Raw genomic sequence first — 18,779 nt, 5'->3', positions numbered from 1 at the left:
AGTAGCAGTTGCTTTAGACGCAGAGAAGGCCTTCGACAGAGTAGAATGGAATTATTTGTTCAAAGTATTGCAAAAATTCAGTTTACCGGAGAAGTATATTAATTGGATTAAAGCATTATATAAGGGACCGTTAGCGAAAGTGACAGTAAATGGACATGTATCAAAGCAATTTAACTTAAGCAGGTCAACGCGGCAGGGATGCCCACTATCACCTTTATTGTTTGCGTTAGCTATAGAACCACTAGCAGAATTGATAAGAATAGATAATAATATAAAAGGAATAAAAATAAAAGACAAGGAATATAAAATCAGTCTATTTGCGGATGATGTTATAGTGTACTTAACAGAACCAGAACTATCAATAAAAGAATTATATAAGAAATTGAAGGAATATGGAGAAGTGTCGGGTTACAAGATCAACGTAAATAAAAGTGAAGCAATGCCTATGAATAATGCGGATTTCTCAAAATTTAAGAAGGAATCTCCATTTAGATGGCAAATGCAGGCAATAAGATACCTAGGTGTGCAAATAAACAAAAATCTCGGCCAATTATATAAACTCAATTATTATCCACTAATGAAAAAATTACAGGACGATTTAGAGCATTGGAAAGATTTACCACTAACACTAATAGGAAGGATAAACTGTATTAAAATGAACATTTTTCCAAGGATATTATACTTATTTCAGGCATTGCCAATACAACTGACAGAAAAATTCTTCAAAGAGTTAAAGAGAATAATAAGGAAATTTTTATGGAAAGGGGGGAAACCGAGGATAGCACTAGATAAATTAACAGAATGGTATAAACAAGGAGGCTTACAATTGCCAAACTTTAAAAATTATTATAGAGCCGCACGATTAAGATACCTATCAGATTTTTATCTAACAAGGGAAAAACCAGACTGGACGAGATTAGAATTAGATAAAATAGGGGAAAAGATACCTGAACACATATTACATAAATGGGATGAAAAATTGGTACAACATAGAACTTCTCCAGTATTACATCATCTCCTCAATATTTGGAAGAAGATTCATGTAGAAAGAAATAAAACAAATTATCAATTACCAAAACTAATATTAACGCAAAATAAGTTACTCCCTTTTACAATAGATAACCTTTCCTTTAGAGGATGGGGAAAAAAATGGATTAAAAGAATAGAAAATTGTTTTTCAGGAAGTAGATTCTTATCCTTTAAACAAATGAGAGATAAGTACAATATAACTGGAGATACAGCGCTGGCATATTACCAATTGAGATCCTACTTGAAGGATAAATTAGGAAGCAGTTTGAGTTTGCCAGAGGGAAGTAACCTTGAATATGTGATTACAGATACAATGTTAATCAAAAGATTTATAACAAATATGTATATTAAACAGCAAGAAAGGGAGAATGAGGAAACAAATGGTAAAACTAAACAAAAATGGGAACAAGATTTAAATATAAAGATAAAAAAAGAAACATGGGAGAAATTATGTTCTGGAACGATGAGAAATACAATAAATACGAGGCTACGTATGATACAATATAACTGGTTACACAGACTATACATTACACCTCAAAAGTTAAATAAATGGGACCCAACAGTATCTGATAGATGTTTTCGATGTAAAAAAGAAATGGGAACAACAATTCATGCAATCTGGACATGTGAGAAAGTAGAAAAATTTTGGGAAGATCTCAATCAGATATTAAATAAAATAACAGAAAACAATATACCAAAGAATCCAGAGATCTTTCTCCTAAGTAACATAAAAAACAAAGAATTTGGAATTGATTTGGAGGATGCACAAAAAAGATTTGTTAAGATAGCTCTAGCCGTAGCAAAAAAATCTATTATGTCAACTTGGAAATTGGAAGATAATCTGAAAATACAACAATGGTATATAGAAATGAATAAATGTATTCCATTAGAAAAAATAACATATAGTTTAAGAAATAATATTGAAATATTCGAACAAAAATGGGAGCCTTACATTAAATACAATAGCGAAAACCTACCAGGGACAATCATTACCTAAGTTGATGGAAGGAGAAGGAAAGAAAAGAATGGACTCAGTAGAATTTCTGGTGTATTTTTGTTGAATGACAACATTGTCTGACTGGTTTAATGTAACCTAGATTGTATACCTAAAATGGATGGGGGGGGTGGTGGGGGGGTGGCTTGGGAGGAGGGGGGGGGGGAGAAAAAGTCACTGTATATGTGTGAAAAAGAAAAAGTGTGTGTCATGGCTAATATGATTTATGGTGTGAAAAATAAAAAATTTTAAAAAAAAAGAGAATGCCGGTTTGCCATGGAAGAGGTTTGTTGGAATAACAACCAATGGAGCGCCATCAATGACAGGGAGGAAAAATGGACTGGTGGCACTTGTTAAAAAAAAACTGGAAGAGGAGAGTGTGGAGGAGGCCATTGCTCTGCACTGCATTATCCATCAGCAGGCTCTTTGCAGCAAATGCCTGAAGTTTGACAATGTGATGTCTGTCGTTGTGAAATGCATCAACCAAATCAGATCCAGGAGCTTAAAGCACAGAAGTTTCCGTGCTTTTTTAGAGGAAATGGAGTCAGATTATGGGGATGTGCTCTACTTCACTGAGGTACGTTGGCTCAGCAGGGGAAACATATTGAAGAATTTTTTTGAGTTGAGAGCAGAAGTGAAAGCCTTCATGGAGAAAGATGGGGTTGCTGTTCCTGTGCTAAGTGATCCCAAATGGCTCATGGACTTAGCTTTTCTTGTTGATATTACACATGAGCTTAATGTACTGAACAAGAAGTTACAAGGCCAGGGGCAACTTGTCAGTGCTGCCTATGACAACGTGAGAGCATTCTCTGCGAAACTTATGTTATGGAAAGCCCAGCTTTCTCAGACAAACCTTTACCATTTCCCAGCATGCAAGGCACTCATGGATTCAGGCACACCATTCAGTGGTGAGAAGTATGTGGATGTCATTTTGAAGCTACAGGAGGAATTTGATCACAGATTTGCAGACTTCAAAATGCACAGAGCCACATTTCAAATTTTTGCGGACCCCTTCCCCTTTGATGTGCAAGATGCCCCTCCTGTGCTTCAAATGGAGCTCATTGACCTGCAGTGCAACTCTGAACTCAAAACCAAGTTCAGGGGGGTGAGTGGAAAAGCAGACAAGCTTGGGCAATTTTTGAGAGAATTGCCCCCCAGCTTCCCTGAGTTTTCCCGAATGTTCAAGCAGACCATGTGTCTTTTTGGGAGCACATACTTGTGTGAAAAGCTCTTCTCTACCTTGAACTTCAATAAGTCCAAGTACAGGTCCAGACTTACTGACAAGCATCTTCAAGCCCTACTGAGGGTCTCAACTGCCTCCTCCCTTAAGCCAAATGTGGCTCGGCTATGCGAGAGGAAGCGCTGCCAGATCTCTAGCAGAAAGAAGTAGGCAGAAGAAGACATGTTCATAACAGTTTATGTTCAATATTCCATTCATGTTCAGAAAGTTAAAGGTTAAAGAACTGTTAATACAGACATTTGAATCTGAATAATAATAATTACATTTCTCCAGTCAGCAACTATATGTGGCTTCTTCAGTCTTCTATATCTGCTGTATTATTATTATTTTCATTATTATTATTTTCATTTTATTTATTTATTACTGATTGATTTTATTTTTTTCTTATGAATTGTTAATTTATTTATTTCTTCATCTTATTTTGTGTTAAAAAATAAAAATAAAGACATTTGATAACATTGGAATGTTTTTGTAAGAGCTTTTCTTGTGGAAAACCAGATGCGGCCCACCCTCACCCAGACTCTATCTCCAGCGGCCCCCAGGTAAATTGAGTTTGAGACCCCTGCCCTAGTCCCTAGCTAGGAGAAATCTATGGAGTTGAACCATAGAACACTACAGTGCAGAAACAGGCCCTTCAGCCTTTCTGGTCTGTGCTGAACCATTATTCTGCCTAGCTCCACTGATGAAAAACTGGAGCATATCTCTCTATACCTCTCCCATCTAGGTACTTGTCCAAATTTTTCTTAAATGTGAAAATTGAGCCTGTATTCACCACTTCAGCTGGCAGCTGATTCCACAATTCCTCGCTGTCCACTAAACCTCCACCATTTGTGTCATCTGCAAACTTGCTGATCCAATTTACCACATTATCATCCAGATCATTGATAGAGATGACAAATAACAATCATCCCAGCACCGATCCCTAAGGCACACCACTAGTCACAGGCCTCCAGTATGAGAAGCAATCACCTACCACCACTCTCTGGCTTCTCCCGTCTAGTCATTGTCAAATCCAGTTTACTACTTCACCATAAATACCTAGCGTCTGCACCTTCCTGATTAACCTCCCATGCAGGACCTTGTCAAAGGCCTTACTGAAGTCCATGTAGACCACATCCACCACCTTTCCTTCATCAACTTTCCAGGTAAGCTCCTCAAAAAACTCTCCAAGATTGGTTAAACATGACCTAACATGTACAAGTCCATGTTAACTATCCTTAATCTGCCCCAGCTATCCAAATTTTGTATACTCGTTCCCTTAGAACACCTTTCAATAAGTTGCCTGCCACTGATGTCAGGCTCACCGGTCTATAATTTCCTGTATTATTTTAAGAGCCTTTTTTAAACAGCAGTATATATGAGCTGCCCACCAATCCCCATGCACCTTACCTGTGGCTAAGGAAATATTAAATTTCTGCACTAGCCTCCTTCAAGATTCGAGGGAATATCTTGTCAGGCCCTGGGGATTTATCCAATCCTTATTTGCTTTAAGACAGTAAGAACTTCTTCCTCTTTAATCTGTATAGGTTCCATGATCTCACAGCTCATTTTCCTTACTTTCCACAACTCTGCCCTTTTCCTGAGTGAATTCTGATTTTAAAAAAAATTTAAGATCTCTCCCATCTCTTTTGGCTCCATCCAAAGCCGACCACTCTCATCTTCAAGGGGACCTCACTATCCTTTTGTCCCTCACTATCCTTTTGCTCTTAATATACCTACAGAAATCCTTCGGATTTTCCTTCACATTGTCCTGCCAAATCGACCTCAAGTCCTCTTTTAACCTTCTTGATTACTTTTTTGTTTTTTTCTTGCAGTTCTTATACTCCTCAAGTACCTCATTTGCTTCCTATTGCCTATACCTCTTTTACACCACTCTCTTTCTTCTTACCCAGATCCCCAATATCCCTCGAAAACTTTTGCCTGTTGACTTTGCTTTTGATACAAACAGGAAGATACAAATTCTACTCTCAAAATTTCACCTTTGAAGGCCTTCCACTTACCAAGCACATCCTTGCAGAGAAAAATCTATCCAATGCACACTTTCTAGATCCTTTCTCATTTCCTCAAAATTGCCCTCTCCCTAATTTAGAATCTCAACCCAAGGACCAGACCTATCCTTCTCCATAATTATCTTGAAACTAGTGGCATGTAGCAAGGTCGCTACAGCTTCAGCTAGGTTATAGCTCTCAGTTATAGCCCTAAGGCTGTAGTTTGAAACTGGAGTAGAGTGTATTCGACAGTGAATTTATTCAGTGGCAGCTCTGCCTTTTATAGTCAGCTCAGCCGTGTCACCACCGGGGCAGAGAGCGAGCATGTTGCTCATGAGGGCAGATGGGGCCCTGTCCCCCAAACCATCGATATGCCACAGTCGCGCAGCGTACTCGCGCTTTGAGAGCCTGAAATTGTGAATTAACAGCTCTTTGATGGCCACATACCTCCCTTCTTCTGGGGGCTGCTGGAGGAAGTCGATGGAAAGGGGTACTGATGGTAGTGATCAGCCATGATCTGTAAAATGGCGGTGCTGGCTCGACGGGCCGAAGGGCCTACTCCAGCTCCTATTGTCTATTGTCTATATGGGCTCCAGTGTCCTGATTGAGAGCACTGACCACGTGGTAGTAGCACGTGTCATTGGCGGAGATCTGTCAAATGGCGAACTGCGTCTCAGTTTTTTGGAACCACACCCATGGTTGTGATGTCCAAAAGCCAAGCAGTTTCAACGCTACAATATTGATCGCAGGTTGCTCTTCCATCTTCGGGTCCAAAGCGCCGTTTGGACCAGTCGGGGTCATCACTTTAGCAAGATCACTACAACTAAAGCTAGGTTATAGCTCTCAGTTGTAACCCTAAGGCTGTAGCTCAAATCCGTGGAGAAGACATACACACCAATAGAGTGTATTCGAAACTGAGTTTATTCAGTGGAGGCTCTGCCTTTTATAGTCAGCTCGGCCACGTCAGCACCAGGTTGTGGCTTAAGTGGGCCAGCTGTCAATTGGTTACCTCGGATGTCCAGGCCCCGATTAGGTCCCCTGCCATCCACCAGTGGTGATTGGCCAGTTCGACCACTCTGCCAGCAGCCTATGGAAACGTACATTTCAGCTTTGCCGGTTGCCCTGTTCAATGGCCACTTCCTGTGTCAGCCCAAGGCATGGGCCACTACAGGCATTGTGACCACTGGATCCAAAATGTTCCACTACACATACTTCTGTCATCTGTCCTGTCTCATTCCCTAATTTGAGATCCAGTATGGCACTCTGTCCAGTGGGTACCTCTATATATTGACTTAGAAAATTTACCTGAGCACATTTGACAAACTCCAAGCTATCCAGCCCTTTTATAGTATGAAAGTCCCAGTCAATATGTGGAAAGTTAAAATCACCTACAATCACAACTTTGTTTCCTGCAGCAGTCTGCTATCTCTACAGATTTACTCCTCCAATTCTCACTGACTAATGGCCAGTCTATAATACAACCCCATGAGTGTGGTCATACCCTTTCCATTCTTTATCTTCACCCATATTACCTCAGGAAACAGGTTTTCTGATTTGTCCTGCTTGAGCACAGCTGTGATATTTTCCCTAACCAGCAGTGCCTCTTCTCCCCTTTTCATCCCTCCCCCTCTACTGTGTCTGAAACAATGAAACCCCACAACATTGAGTCTCAGTAATGGTCACAATGTCCTCACCCCATGTGCAAATACACACCCTAAGCTTGTCTGCCTTTTCTACAGTACTTTTTGCATTGAAGTAGATACACCCCACAACATTATTCCTACATTGCATAACTCTTTGATTCCTGTCTTTATGTGCAATCTTAACATAATGTTTTCCCTCCTCCACTCCTCTATCTGCTCTGGCACTCTGGTTCCCATCCCCCTGCAAATCTAGTTTAAACCCACCAGAGCAGCACTAGCAAACCTTCCCGCATGGACATTAGTCCCTCTGCAGTTCAGATGTAAACCATCCTGCCAGTACAGGCCCCACATTCCCAAAGATCCAGAAATCTGAAACCCTCTCTCCTTTATCATCTCTTTAGGCAAGTATTAAGCTGCATTATCCCCCTATTTCTAACATCACTAGCACATGGCACACTTTTGAGATCACAACCCTTTCAACTTCACTCCTAGCTCCTGGAACTCTCTTTGCAGGACCTCATCACCCTTCCTACCCAATGGTCCATACATGAACCATGACATCTGGTTGGACACCCTCTTTCTTGAAAATGCCATGAATTCAATATGAGACATACCAAATCCTGACACCTGGGAATTAACATACCATCCAGGATTTTCGATCTCTTCCACTGAAAGTTTTATCAGATCCCTTCATTATTGAATCCCCTATCGCTGCAGCTGACCTCCTTCTGCTTCCCTTTTTGGCCACAAGTCCAGATTATGTGGCAGATATCTGACTGCCATTGCTTTTACCTGGTAGGTAATTTCCCCTTCAACAGTATCTAAAATGGTGTACATGGTATTGAGGGGAATAGCCACAGGAATACCCTGCCATATCTTACATCACATCCCTGAAATTTAATGAATTGGGTGCAGAGGAGGAAAAAAAAACTGCAAAGAAGCAAAGATGTTGCAGCATACCAAATAGGAATCAATATCCAAGTGAGCATCTGTTTCATGCTGAGAAATCCCCTCATACTCATACTTAATGGCTGGGTCCTCGTAGATGTCTGATTCTGAAAGGAGAACAGAGAATAGACAGATGATCTTTAGTCACACCACAAAGCACTAGGACCTTGGTGATTGTCTACATTCCAGACTAGATTCGATTTTTTTTGGGGGGGGAGGTTAATGTCCTGCCAGGTGAATCTGAGTGGAATTGTTTGGAAGTAACAGTGAGCATAGGAATAGAATGAAGTGGAGGATAAATACATGGTTGAGGGATTGGAGCAGGGGCCTGGGATTCAGATTTCTGGGCCATTGGGGCAAGTGGGATCCATACAAAAAGATCAGATTGTACTTGAATCCCAAGGGTTCAAATATCCTAGCAGGGAGGTTTTAAACTAGAATTGTTGGGTGGGTGGGAACCAAACTGAAGAGAGTGGGGAAGAGGCGGTTGGCTCTCAAATAGAGAAACCTTGGAGCCAGTGGGTGAGGGAGGATAGACAGGTGATAGAGAAGGGACGCACTCAGATGGGCAGTTGGAGATGTGTCTATTTTAATGCAAGGAGCATTGTGAACAAAGCAGATGAGTTTAGAGCGTGGATCAGTACTTGAGCTATGATATGGTGGACAATATGAAAACTTGGATGGTTCAGGAACAGGATTGGTTACTTCAAGTGCTGAGTCTTAGATGTTTCAGAAATGACAGGGAGGGAGACAGAAGAGGTGTGGGCACGGCACCGTTGATCAGAGAAAGTGTCACAACTGCAGTAAAGGTGGACATCAGGGAGGGATTGTATACAGAGTCTCTGCTGGGTGGAGGTTATAAACAGGAAGGGGTCAATAACTTTAATGGGTGTTTTTGGCCACCCAATATATCAAGGATTAGAGAGGGAAACAGATCCTGGAAAGGGGTAGTAATAAGAGTTGTTATGATGGAGATTTTAATTTCCAAAATATCATTTGGAATGTCCCTAGAGCAAGGGGTTTAGATGAGTAGAGTTTGTTAGGTGTAGTCAGGAAGGTTTCTTGACACAATATGTAGATAAGCCTAAAAGAATGGATTCTGTACTTGATTTGGTATTGGGAAATGAATCTGGTCAGGTGCCAGATCTCTCAGTGGGAGATAGTGATCATAATTCTATTACAATAGCATTGGAGAGAGATAGGAACAGACAAGTTTGAAGAATGTTTCATTGGAGTAAGAGGACTTATGAGGCTATCTGGCAGGAAATTGGAAGCTTAAATTGGGAACAAATGTTCTCAGGGAAAAGTACAGAAGAAATGTGGCAAATGTTCAGAGGATATTTGTGTGGTGTTCTACATAGGTACATTCCAATGATGTAGTGGAAGAAGGAGGTGGCCTCCCGAAGCTCCCAGGTAATTACAAAATAAAAGGAAATTAAATAATTTACAGCAATTTAAACAGGAATAAAAGGAAGAATATATCTTTATTGTGAAGATGCTGAAAAAGAATCAACCAACGAGAAGCACAGTTTTTCAACAGAAAAAGGCCTATTTACAGGAAGAAGCCAGGGGTTGTGCTTTATTCTGCCTCCTGTGCAAACAACCTGACACCCAGGAGGAATGATGGGTTGGAATCAAGCGATGTTATATAAGATGAGGAGACTGGGCATGCATATAGTGAAGGAGAACTGGAAGAAGCAAGTAGAAGGAGCTCTCTCTCAAAATGATGATTCAGAGAATGATCAAAGTACAGAAGAAGAGGATGAACTGGCAAATGTTAAACCAGCGAGTCAAGTTAAAAAAGTTAAAGTACAAACTAAAGGGAAATATACTAATGAAGATATAATTAAAGTACTTGTGGCAAGCTGCGCCAAAGGAAAACACAGGCACAATACTGTTTGGGGCAACACAGCTTTATTCCACTCACATAAATATCTAGTTGGCTGCTAGCTGTGCTTACAGCGATCCCGGGGGAGAGAGAGAGAGAGAGAGCACAGTCGGGACCTCGGCTTTATACCATGGGCCTTTTAGACCTACCTGGTGGTCGGATGTCATTAGACTGGGTGCTATGTCTCTAGGCCACCTGTTGGCCAAGTGATGTACTGCAGCGTATCATCATAGTACTTTTATCGAAAGATCAGAATACTAACAAGAAGCTGAATCATATTTTCAAAGTAGTGACCAGACTAGAAATAGAAATTGGGATTTAAAATGAAAGAGTAACAGAAGTGGATGAAACTACAGAAAGTGGTTAAAGTGGAAAAAGAATTAAACAAATGGGCTACAGAAAAAGCAAAAATATTGGAAAAGAGATTTTTTTTGAAAATTTTACAAGACATAATAATGTTAAAATAGTGGGACCCAAAGAGGGAGTGGAGGGGGTAAATCCCATCCACTTCTTTCAAGAATGGTTTCCAAATGTCCTGGGAGTACAAAATGTCAGACCAAAGACAGAAATTGAGAAAGATTATAGATCTCCTTATCCACGTTCAGGAATGAATTCAAAACCACACTCAATATTAATTAGATGTATGAAATTTAATGATCGTGAAAAACTATTAAGAGCTGAGCAAAAAAAGTTAATGAGAGAAGGAAAACCATTGGAAGTTGAAAGTGAAAAAATGTTTTTTGTCCTGATATAAGTGCTGCATGGAAAGGAATTTAATCCACTGAAGGGAACCCTTTGGGAAAAAAAGGTGACATATCTGTGCTGCATCAACCAGCCAATTTGAAAATCTTGATATGCCAAATGGACAAAATAAGTTTTTTACTGATATTGAAACAGCAAAGAATATTGTGAACAAATAACCAACTTTAAAGTAAATTAAAAGAAAATGAGAGAACTTCTTTAGACCTGATTCTTTAAGTCTGATTTATGATATTATTTCTTCCTGTATTATTTATATTTGTTTAATATTAATCCTTTTGAAAAAAGAGTGTTTAATTTTTTTATAATTGTTTTGCCTGGGAGTTTGGGAGGCTAGCCTTCAGAATCCATACATACATGTTTGTTCGTGGGTTTTTTCCACGACCCGTAAAATAAAGGGGGTGGGGGGTGTGATTTTTGTGTTTACACTAAAGGGAGAGTTTCTAACTTTTTTTCTTACTTTATAATTTTTTTCTTGAGATTTTATATAATTTTTTTGGGGACGTGCTGTTGATATTGTTTGAATGAAGTGAAAATAGTTTTTGAAAGGAATGTGTCGGGGATAGAAGAGGTGAAACAAATATAATAATAAGGGTTTTTTTGTGTGGAATATATGATAACTAAAGATTTTGTTATGTTACAATTTTGTGGTTTTTTAAAATATTTTTGAAATTCACACTAAGATATTTTTAGATTTGGTAAAGGGAACAAGATCCCTTTTGTCTTAATACTCGTCCTAAGATTTTTTTCCATTCTAAATAATACTTTTTTTGCCAAGTGTTGTTAGTAATGGGCCTTATTTTGCAAGAAGGAGAATGACTTTTGAAAGGTGTGAGGTTTGGAGGCTTAGGTAGGAGGGTGGTGGGGGGAGGTAGGTGGGTAGAATAGATTTGGGTTTTAAAGTCAACATGAAATATGGTTTAAATGATGATATTCTACAATGAATTTTGAATATAGATGAGTTTGATTTGAAATTTATAATTGATATTACTATATTGTACAATGAATGTTGAATATATATGAGAGCTAGGTAATGTAAGAAATATAGATAATACTTTATTTTGTTATTATCAAGTTAAAGCTTTTTTATCTGGTAAAATAGGTCCTAGTTTGATGATACCTAATAAAAGTGAATTGGAATTATGATTTATAATACTAGTATAAATAAATTTATTTCTGTAATATATAATTTACTTCAAATGAATCCATAAATCAAGATTAAGATGCGAAGTAGATTTACAGACACAAATAAATGAAGAGGATTGGATGGAGTTATGAAAGAGTAATATGACTAAACATAAATGTAAGACATAGGTTGGTCCAATATAATTTTCTATATCAATTATATTTGACTCCTCAAAAATTAAATAGATTAAATCCTGCCATATCAGATTTATGTTTTAGATATAGATCTGAGACTGGAACTTTTTTTCATTCAACTTAGCAATGCCCTAAAGTTAAACATTTTTGGTTAGCGGTAGGTAATATTTTGAAACGAATTATGGGAATCAAATTCCCACAGCATCCAATGTTATTTTTACTGAGTAATATTAAAGTTAAAAGACCAAAATTAAAATTAAATATGTATCAAATTGATTTTGTGCTAATTGCTTTAGCAGTTTCTAGGAAATGTATAACACTATCATGGAAGTCAGAAATAGATTTAAGCATGGAAAGATGACATGTAAAACTTCGTAGCTGTATACCATTAGAGAAAATTATTTAAAATCTGTGAGGTAAATATCACGTGTTTTTGAAAATGTGGCACCCATATTTACAAAATGTGGGTTTGTATGTTCAATAGACTCTCTGAAGACCTCACTTCTTGTAACCTCCAACATAAACTTTATGGTATAAATGTTTTATTCCCTTGGCATCTTCTGGTTTTTAATTTTCTTTCTTTAATTAGGGGTGGGGGAGGGGAGGTGGGAGGGTGGGATAGGGAATGGAGTTATATACCACATGTATAATTTTTTTAAATAATATTTGAATTGAATGTAATGTAACTATTAGTGTGATTTAAAATTCATAAAAATATTTTTTTTAAATGTTAGAGATCTAGAAGATTAGAAGGCCAACAGGAAGGAGCTTAGAAAGGAATTTAGGAGAGCCAAAAGGGGCCATGCGAGAGCAGGATTAAGGAAAACCCCAAGGCATTCTACAAGTATGTGAAGCGCAAGAGGATAAGATGTGAAAGGAGAGGAAAAGTGTGTATGGAACCAGAGGAAATAGCAGAGATACTTAATGAGTAACTTCAGTATTCACTATGGAAAAGGATTTGGTGATTGTAGTGATGAGCAGCAGACTGAAAAACTTGGGATGTGCTGGAACTTTTGGAAAGCATCAAGTTGGATAAGTTGCGGGGACCAGATGAGATGTACCCCAGACTAGGGTGGAGATTGCTGAACCTCTGGCGAAGATCTTTGAATCATCAATGGGGACGGGAGAGGTTCCGTAGGATTGGAGGGTTGTGGCTGTTGTTTCTCTATTCAAGAAAAGGAGTAGAGATAGAGCAGGAAATTATAGACCAGTGAGAGTCTTCCTTCAATGGTTGGTAAATTGATGGAGAAGATCCAGAGAGGTAGTATTTATGAACATTTAGAGAGGTATAATATGATTAGGAATAGTCAACATGGCTTTGTCAAGATCAGGTCATGCCTTACAAACCTGAATGAATTTTTTGAGGATGTGACTAAACACATCGATGAAGGAAGAGCAGTAGATGTAGTATATATGGATTTCAGCAAAGCATTTGATCAGGTTCCCCATGCAAGGCTTATTGAGAAAGTAAGGAGGCATGAGATCCAAGAGGACTTTGCTTTGTGGATCTGAAACTGGTGCCCACAGAAGGCAAAGAGTGGTTGTAGTGACCAGTGATGTTCCTCAGGGATCTGTTGTGGGTCCCTTATTCCATATAAATGACCTGAATAAGGAAGTGGAGGGATGGGTTAGTATGCTTGCTGATGACACAAAGGTGTGTTGATAGTGTGGATGGCTGTCAGATGTTACAGAGGGACATTGATAGAATGCAAAATGGGCTGAGAAGTGGCAGATGGAGATCAACCTAGATAAGTGGGAAGTGGTTCATTTTGGTAGGTTAAATATGATGGAAGGATATATTAATGGTAAGACTCTTGGCAATGTGGAGGATCAAAGGGATATTGGGGCCCAAGTCCATAGGATACTCAAAGCAACTGTGCAGGTTGATTCTGTGGTTAAAAAGGCATACGGTGGTCCACTGTCCCCAGCTCTATTAATATTGGCTATTGAACTGCTGGCAGAAGCCATTCTCCAGAACCCGGGTATTAAGGGACTTAGAGTGGGCCACGAAAAAAAACAAAATTAATTTATTTGCCGATGTTGTGTTGATACTTGACGGAACCAGCAGGGTTATTGGCCAAGTCGAAAACCACACTGGAAGATTATGATAAAATCTCTGGATACAAGATAAATTATGATGAGTGAAATAATGCCACAATCAAAAGGGGACTATAAAGAATATCAGTGGGAAATTAAGTTCAAATGGCCACAAAAGGGGATTAAGTATCGGGACAAGTTGACAATAATTTACAGAATTTATATAAACTGAATTATCTCCCTCTGCTTGGAAGGATCGAGGAGGAACTGCGCAGGTGATGAACCTGCCTGCAGGGTTAACTGTATTAAAAGGAATGTGATGGCAAGGCTGCAATACCTCATTCAATCTTTGCCCATGCCATGGACCCAGAGTTTTTTAAACATTCAACGGATGTATTAGCCAATTTTTGGAGGGGCAAGGCAGCTAGAGTTTCCATGGAGAAATTAATATGGGATTAAAATCTGGGTTAATGAGGTTTCCAGACTTCAGAAGATACAACTGGGCAGCCCAGCTGAGGTTTATCACCTCGCTCTTTGAGTGAGATGGCATACTCTCCTGGGCACAAATTTGTTGACACACAGTAGGAGAGAAGGTGGCAGTAGAGTTCACATATATAAATTGGACACTACATTATTATTGGAGAAAATGGACAGCCCAATACTAAAAAGCATAATTCAAATATGGCAAAAGGTAAACCAGATCATTAGTCTAAAATTTTGTCCCCAAAATGCCCCTAAACCAGAATAAATTCATTCCTATGACCGTGGGTAAGAAGATCCTAGACACCTGGAGCTGGAAAGGGATCAGGTGTATAGAGGACTGTTATGAGAAAGGCCAGCTCATGTCATTTGAGCAATTAAAAAAGAAATATCAATTTCAGTTAATTCATGGCATTCCATTTTCTGTATACCATTGTTGAGGAAAACTGATCTGCCTATTTTCAGGCAATGAATTAACGAATAAAAGAGCGTCATCTTCATCAGTAAAAGACTGTGTTTAATATTCACCATAAAAAACCTTGAGAATAGCATGGTATCTAAAAGCAAATTTATACCCTTTCTTCCACAATACAGCTTTAGCAGGATTTAACTCATTATACTCCTTAATAATAGTTTGGCTCAGATCTGCATTAAAAAATCACTATTATTCTTGACCAACAAAGGGGTCTGATGCTTTCTTGCATTTTGAACTGCAGCTCTCAAAATCATTTCTTTATCTTGATAACGCAGACACCTAATTTAAACAGAGCATGACAGTTGACCAGGAAAAGGCTTCTTCCGAATAGCTCTGTGTGCTCTGTCCAATTCTGAACCATTCGGAAAATATTTCTCCCCAAAACTTCAGGAATCCAACTCTGAAAAAAACTGCACCGGATCTGAGCCTTCAAATTCTTCCAGCAAACCAACAATCTTAACATTATTTCTATGATTCTGATTTTCCATAACATCAATTTTCTTTAATAAATCATTTCTTTGTACTTCCCAAGCAGTAAAAGAATCCTCCATCTTATTAACCGTATCTTTACATTGTACCACATCTTTGTGACAATCTTGAAAATCCTCCTCAATTTTCCAGAATTTAATTTGCATTTTATCCACCAGCTTCACACATTTTGCAACATCAGTGTTAATAGTTAACATTTCTTCCTTCATACTACTAAATTGTTCCATCATAGATGAAAAACCTTGACTCATTTGAGTTGACAATACTTTCATTTGTTTAGTTAAAATATCAAACTGGCTTGGTGGGTTTGCATAAGTTGCAGGCCCAGTTTTACTCTCAATATAGTGAACAGTCTTAGTCAATGGCCTACCCTGATAAATAAGTTCTTCAGTTGTTGGGAAGATTTTTTCTTCAGCCACTCCAGCGATGTCTTCTTCCTCCTCCTCCATTGACATGGATGGCAATTCCATCTGTCTGCAAGGTCTAGGCCTCTCCCTCAGCAGTCCAGCACCACTGGGCTCAGAGCGCATGCGCGACTGCTACTGGAACTCAGAAGACGTTTCCAGTCTCCAGCACCATCTTCCTCGGAGATCCGGGGGGACAGTGCTGAAGTTACCTGAACACTAGGCAGTGGCTGTCCCATTGATCTCGGTGGAAGAGGAATCAACTCCACAGGCTCGGTTTCTAAGGTAGGCCCAAGTTCTTCACTATTTGTTGTTTGTATCAGGACCAATTTTTTCAGTCTGTTGCTTTGTTTTCCTCATAGCTGCTTTAAGTAATGTTAGTAATAATTTTTTTTTAAATCTTTGTATTGTTGTTTCATTCAAAAAAATACTTTTAGAGTTGGGTTTTGAATATTTCTGCCAGGAGAGGTGTCTTTCCACATCTCCCACCTACGCCATCATGCCACGCCTTCTTCTGCTATCTTCAATTAAGATCTTTTTTGAGGGATAATTTAGGCCCATCTATGGCCCTGCCAATGTGTAGTGGCTTAGAGGTTCTAATTTGAAAGGGGATCACACATAAATTTCTCCTGTTCCAAAATGAGGGCCCAAAATCAGGCCTCCATAAATCGAGGCAAAAATGGGAGTCAGACCTGGAAACAACAATTCATGAGCGGTGCTGGTCCAACTTAAGTCGGTAGAGCATTACAGTAGTCATTAATGCCAGATATAGGCTGGTGCAATACAATTTCCTGCACCAGCTACATCTTATGTCGCAAAAATTACATAAGGTAAAATCAGAAATCTCAGAATTGTGTTTTAGATGCGGTGTAGAGACAGGAATCTTTGTACATTCAACCTGGCTATGCACCAAGGTGAGATCCTTTTGGGTAGGATCTTGGGATATTTTGGAGAAAATTACAGGGGTGAACTTTCCACAGGACCCAGTGCTGTTCCTGCTGGGGAATATCATGGACATGAGTTTGAGACTGTCCAAATATCAAAGTCAGTTTGTGAAGGTCACCTTGTCTGTGGCCAGGAGAGGTATAGCAATCACCTGGGAGTCTGACTCGCAGCTGAGCACCACACGTTGGTGCATGGAGATGCAGAGCTGTGTTCCCCTGAAGAAAATCATCTATAATCTGAGGGGGAGGTATAGCACGTACGTTGAAGAGTAGCAACCGTACTTGCGGTACATTGGAATGCAGATATAATTACATCCCCCACCCCACTTACTTTCTTTAAAAGGACCGGTAGATGGGAAGTTCACACCAGTCACGGAATGCCAGGATTGAAGAAATGACTCTCAGACCCAGTTGACACACCCCAAGTTTTTTTTTTCTCTTTTTGTTTTGCTTTCTCTGTGTACTTTAGGTTGGTTTATGTTATCTGGATTATTTCTGTGACCCATTTGTAACAATTGTTGTTCTGTTGTATTTTATTCTGTAACTAGTATGTGTTTGTTGATTTATCGTTTGAGGGGGTGAGGAGAAGGAGAGGGGGAAAAAAGACAGTATAATATATTCTGTAAAAGGGAAAGAATATCTTCCTGTGTTGTTTGAAATGCACGAGTCTGTAAAATCAAAAATAAAATATTCAAAAAAATCTGAAGAGCATTGTGGGATACTTGACTAAAGTTCTTGTGGTTAAGACCAGCTAAAAATTGTTCTGCTGACACTGTTAAGCCATGGAGGATGTAAGGGCAGCTGTTACTGGTCTTAAACTGTGAGTCAAGTTTCGGTCTGCTGTTATGCTAGCCGTAGTGAAAAACAAACTCCTTATATGGAATCGTTCAAGTTATCAACACCCCTGCATGAAATATATAAATATGTGTTTTCTTATTGTCTTCTTTGAGAGGTACTTCCAAAGCTTGCAGTATGGACACATATACTGTGGGTTGTAATCTGGCCTCTCCAACCATGGTTTTAAGTTCAAAGTAAAGAAACCCTTTATTGTATCTCTGTTGGATCTTATTGTTCCTTTGAAGAGGTTGATGTTCTTTGTTCACAGTTTATTTTACAGTGGGGACCAACTTTAACAGTAATGTTGTAGCTATATAGGACCCTGGTGAGACCCCACTTGGAGTACTGCAGAAGCCATAGAAAGGATGCAAAGGAGATTTTCAAGGATGTTGCCTGGTTTAGGGAGCATGCCTTATGTAAACAGGTTGAGTGAACTCAGCCTTTTCTCCTTGGAGCGACAGAGGATGAGAGGTCACGTGACAGAGGTGTTTAAGATGATGAGAGGCATTGATCGTGTGGATAGTCAGAGGCTTTTTCCCAGGGTTGAAATGGTTGCCACAAGAGGACACAGGTTTATGATGCTGGGAAGAAGGCAGAGAGGAGATGTCATGGGTACGTGTTTTATGCAGAGACTGCTGGGTGCTTGGAATGGACTGCTGGCAATGGTAGTGGAGGCAGATACATTAGGGGCTTTTAAGGGACTTTTGGATAGGTACATGGCACTAAAAAAAATACAGGGCTATGGGTAAGTCTAGTAATTTCTAAGGTAGGGACATGTTTGGCACAACTTTGTGGGTCAAAAGGCCTGTATTGTGCTGTATTATGTTTCCATGTCACATTTCATCAGTCAGGCCACTGAATGCAGGAACCATGGCGTCATGTTACAACAGTACAAGACACTGGTGAGACCACACTTGAGGCATTGTGCATAGTTATGGTCGTCCAGCTGTCAGTTGATTAAGCTGGAAAGGGTGCAGGAAAGATTCACCAGGATGTTCCCAGGACTAGAGGACTTGAGTTACAAAGAGAGTTTGGGCAGGCTGGGACTTTTCTCCCTGGAGTGTAGGAAGCTGAGGGGAGGCCTGAGGGCTGTGGATAAGGTGAAAGGTCACAGTCTTTTCCCCAGGATAGGGGAGTCAACACTAAACTTGTGAGAGGGGAAGACTTAAATGAGACCTGAGGGGCACTTTCATCATATTGAGGGTGGTGGATATGTGGAACTGACTCTTAAAAAACATTTAGACAGGCATGTGGATGGGAGAGTTTTAGGATATAGGCCACATGCAGGCAAATGGGACAAGTTC

General features: G+C 39.5%; 1 protein-coding gene across 11 annotated transcripts in view; it reads right to left on the bottom strand.

Moving 5' to 3' along the window:
* LOC138763384 (uncharacterized) overlaps nucleotides 1-18,779 on the bottom strand; it is a 144,825-nt gene that overhangs the window by 61,126 nt on the left and 64,920 nt on the right. For all 11 annotated transcript variants that reach the window (XR_011357516.1, XM_069937441.1, XM_069937436.1 and 8 more), the window contains one exon: nucleotides 7,855-7,949. Coding sequence is in view for 10 of the 11 variants with exons in the window: in XM_069937441.1 (XP_069793542.1) it covers nucleotides 7,855-7,949 (95 nt within the window). In the remaining variant the exon portion in view is untranslated. The remainder of the gene's footprint in view (nucleotides 1-7,854; nucleotides 7,950-18,779) is intronic.

Source organism: Narcine bancroftii, chromosome 5, assembly GCF_036971445.1.
Source record: "Narcine bancroftii isolate sNarBan1 chromosome 5, sNarBan1.hap1, whole genome shotgun sequence".
NCBI classification, from domain to species: domain Eukaryota; kingdom Metazoa; phylum Chordata; class Chondrichthyes; order Torpediniformes; family Narcinidae; genus Narcine; species Narcine bancroftii.
This window is presented reverse-complemented; position numbering and strand designations above follow the sequence as displayed.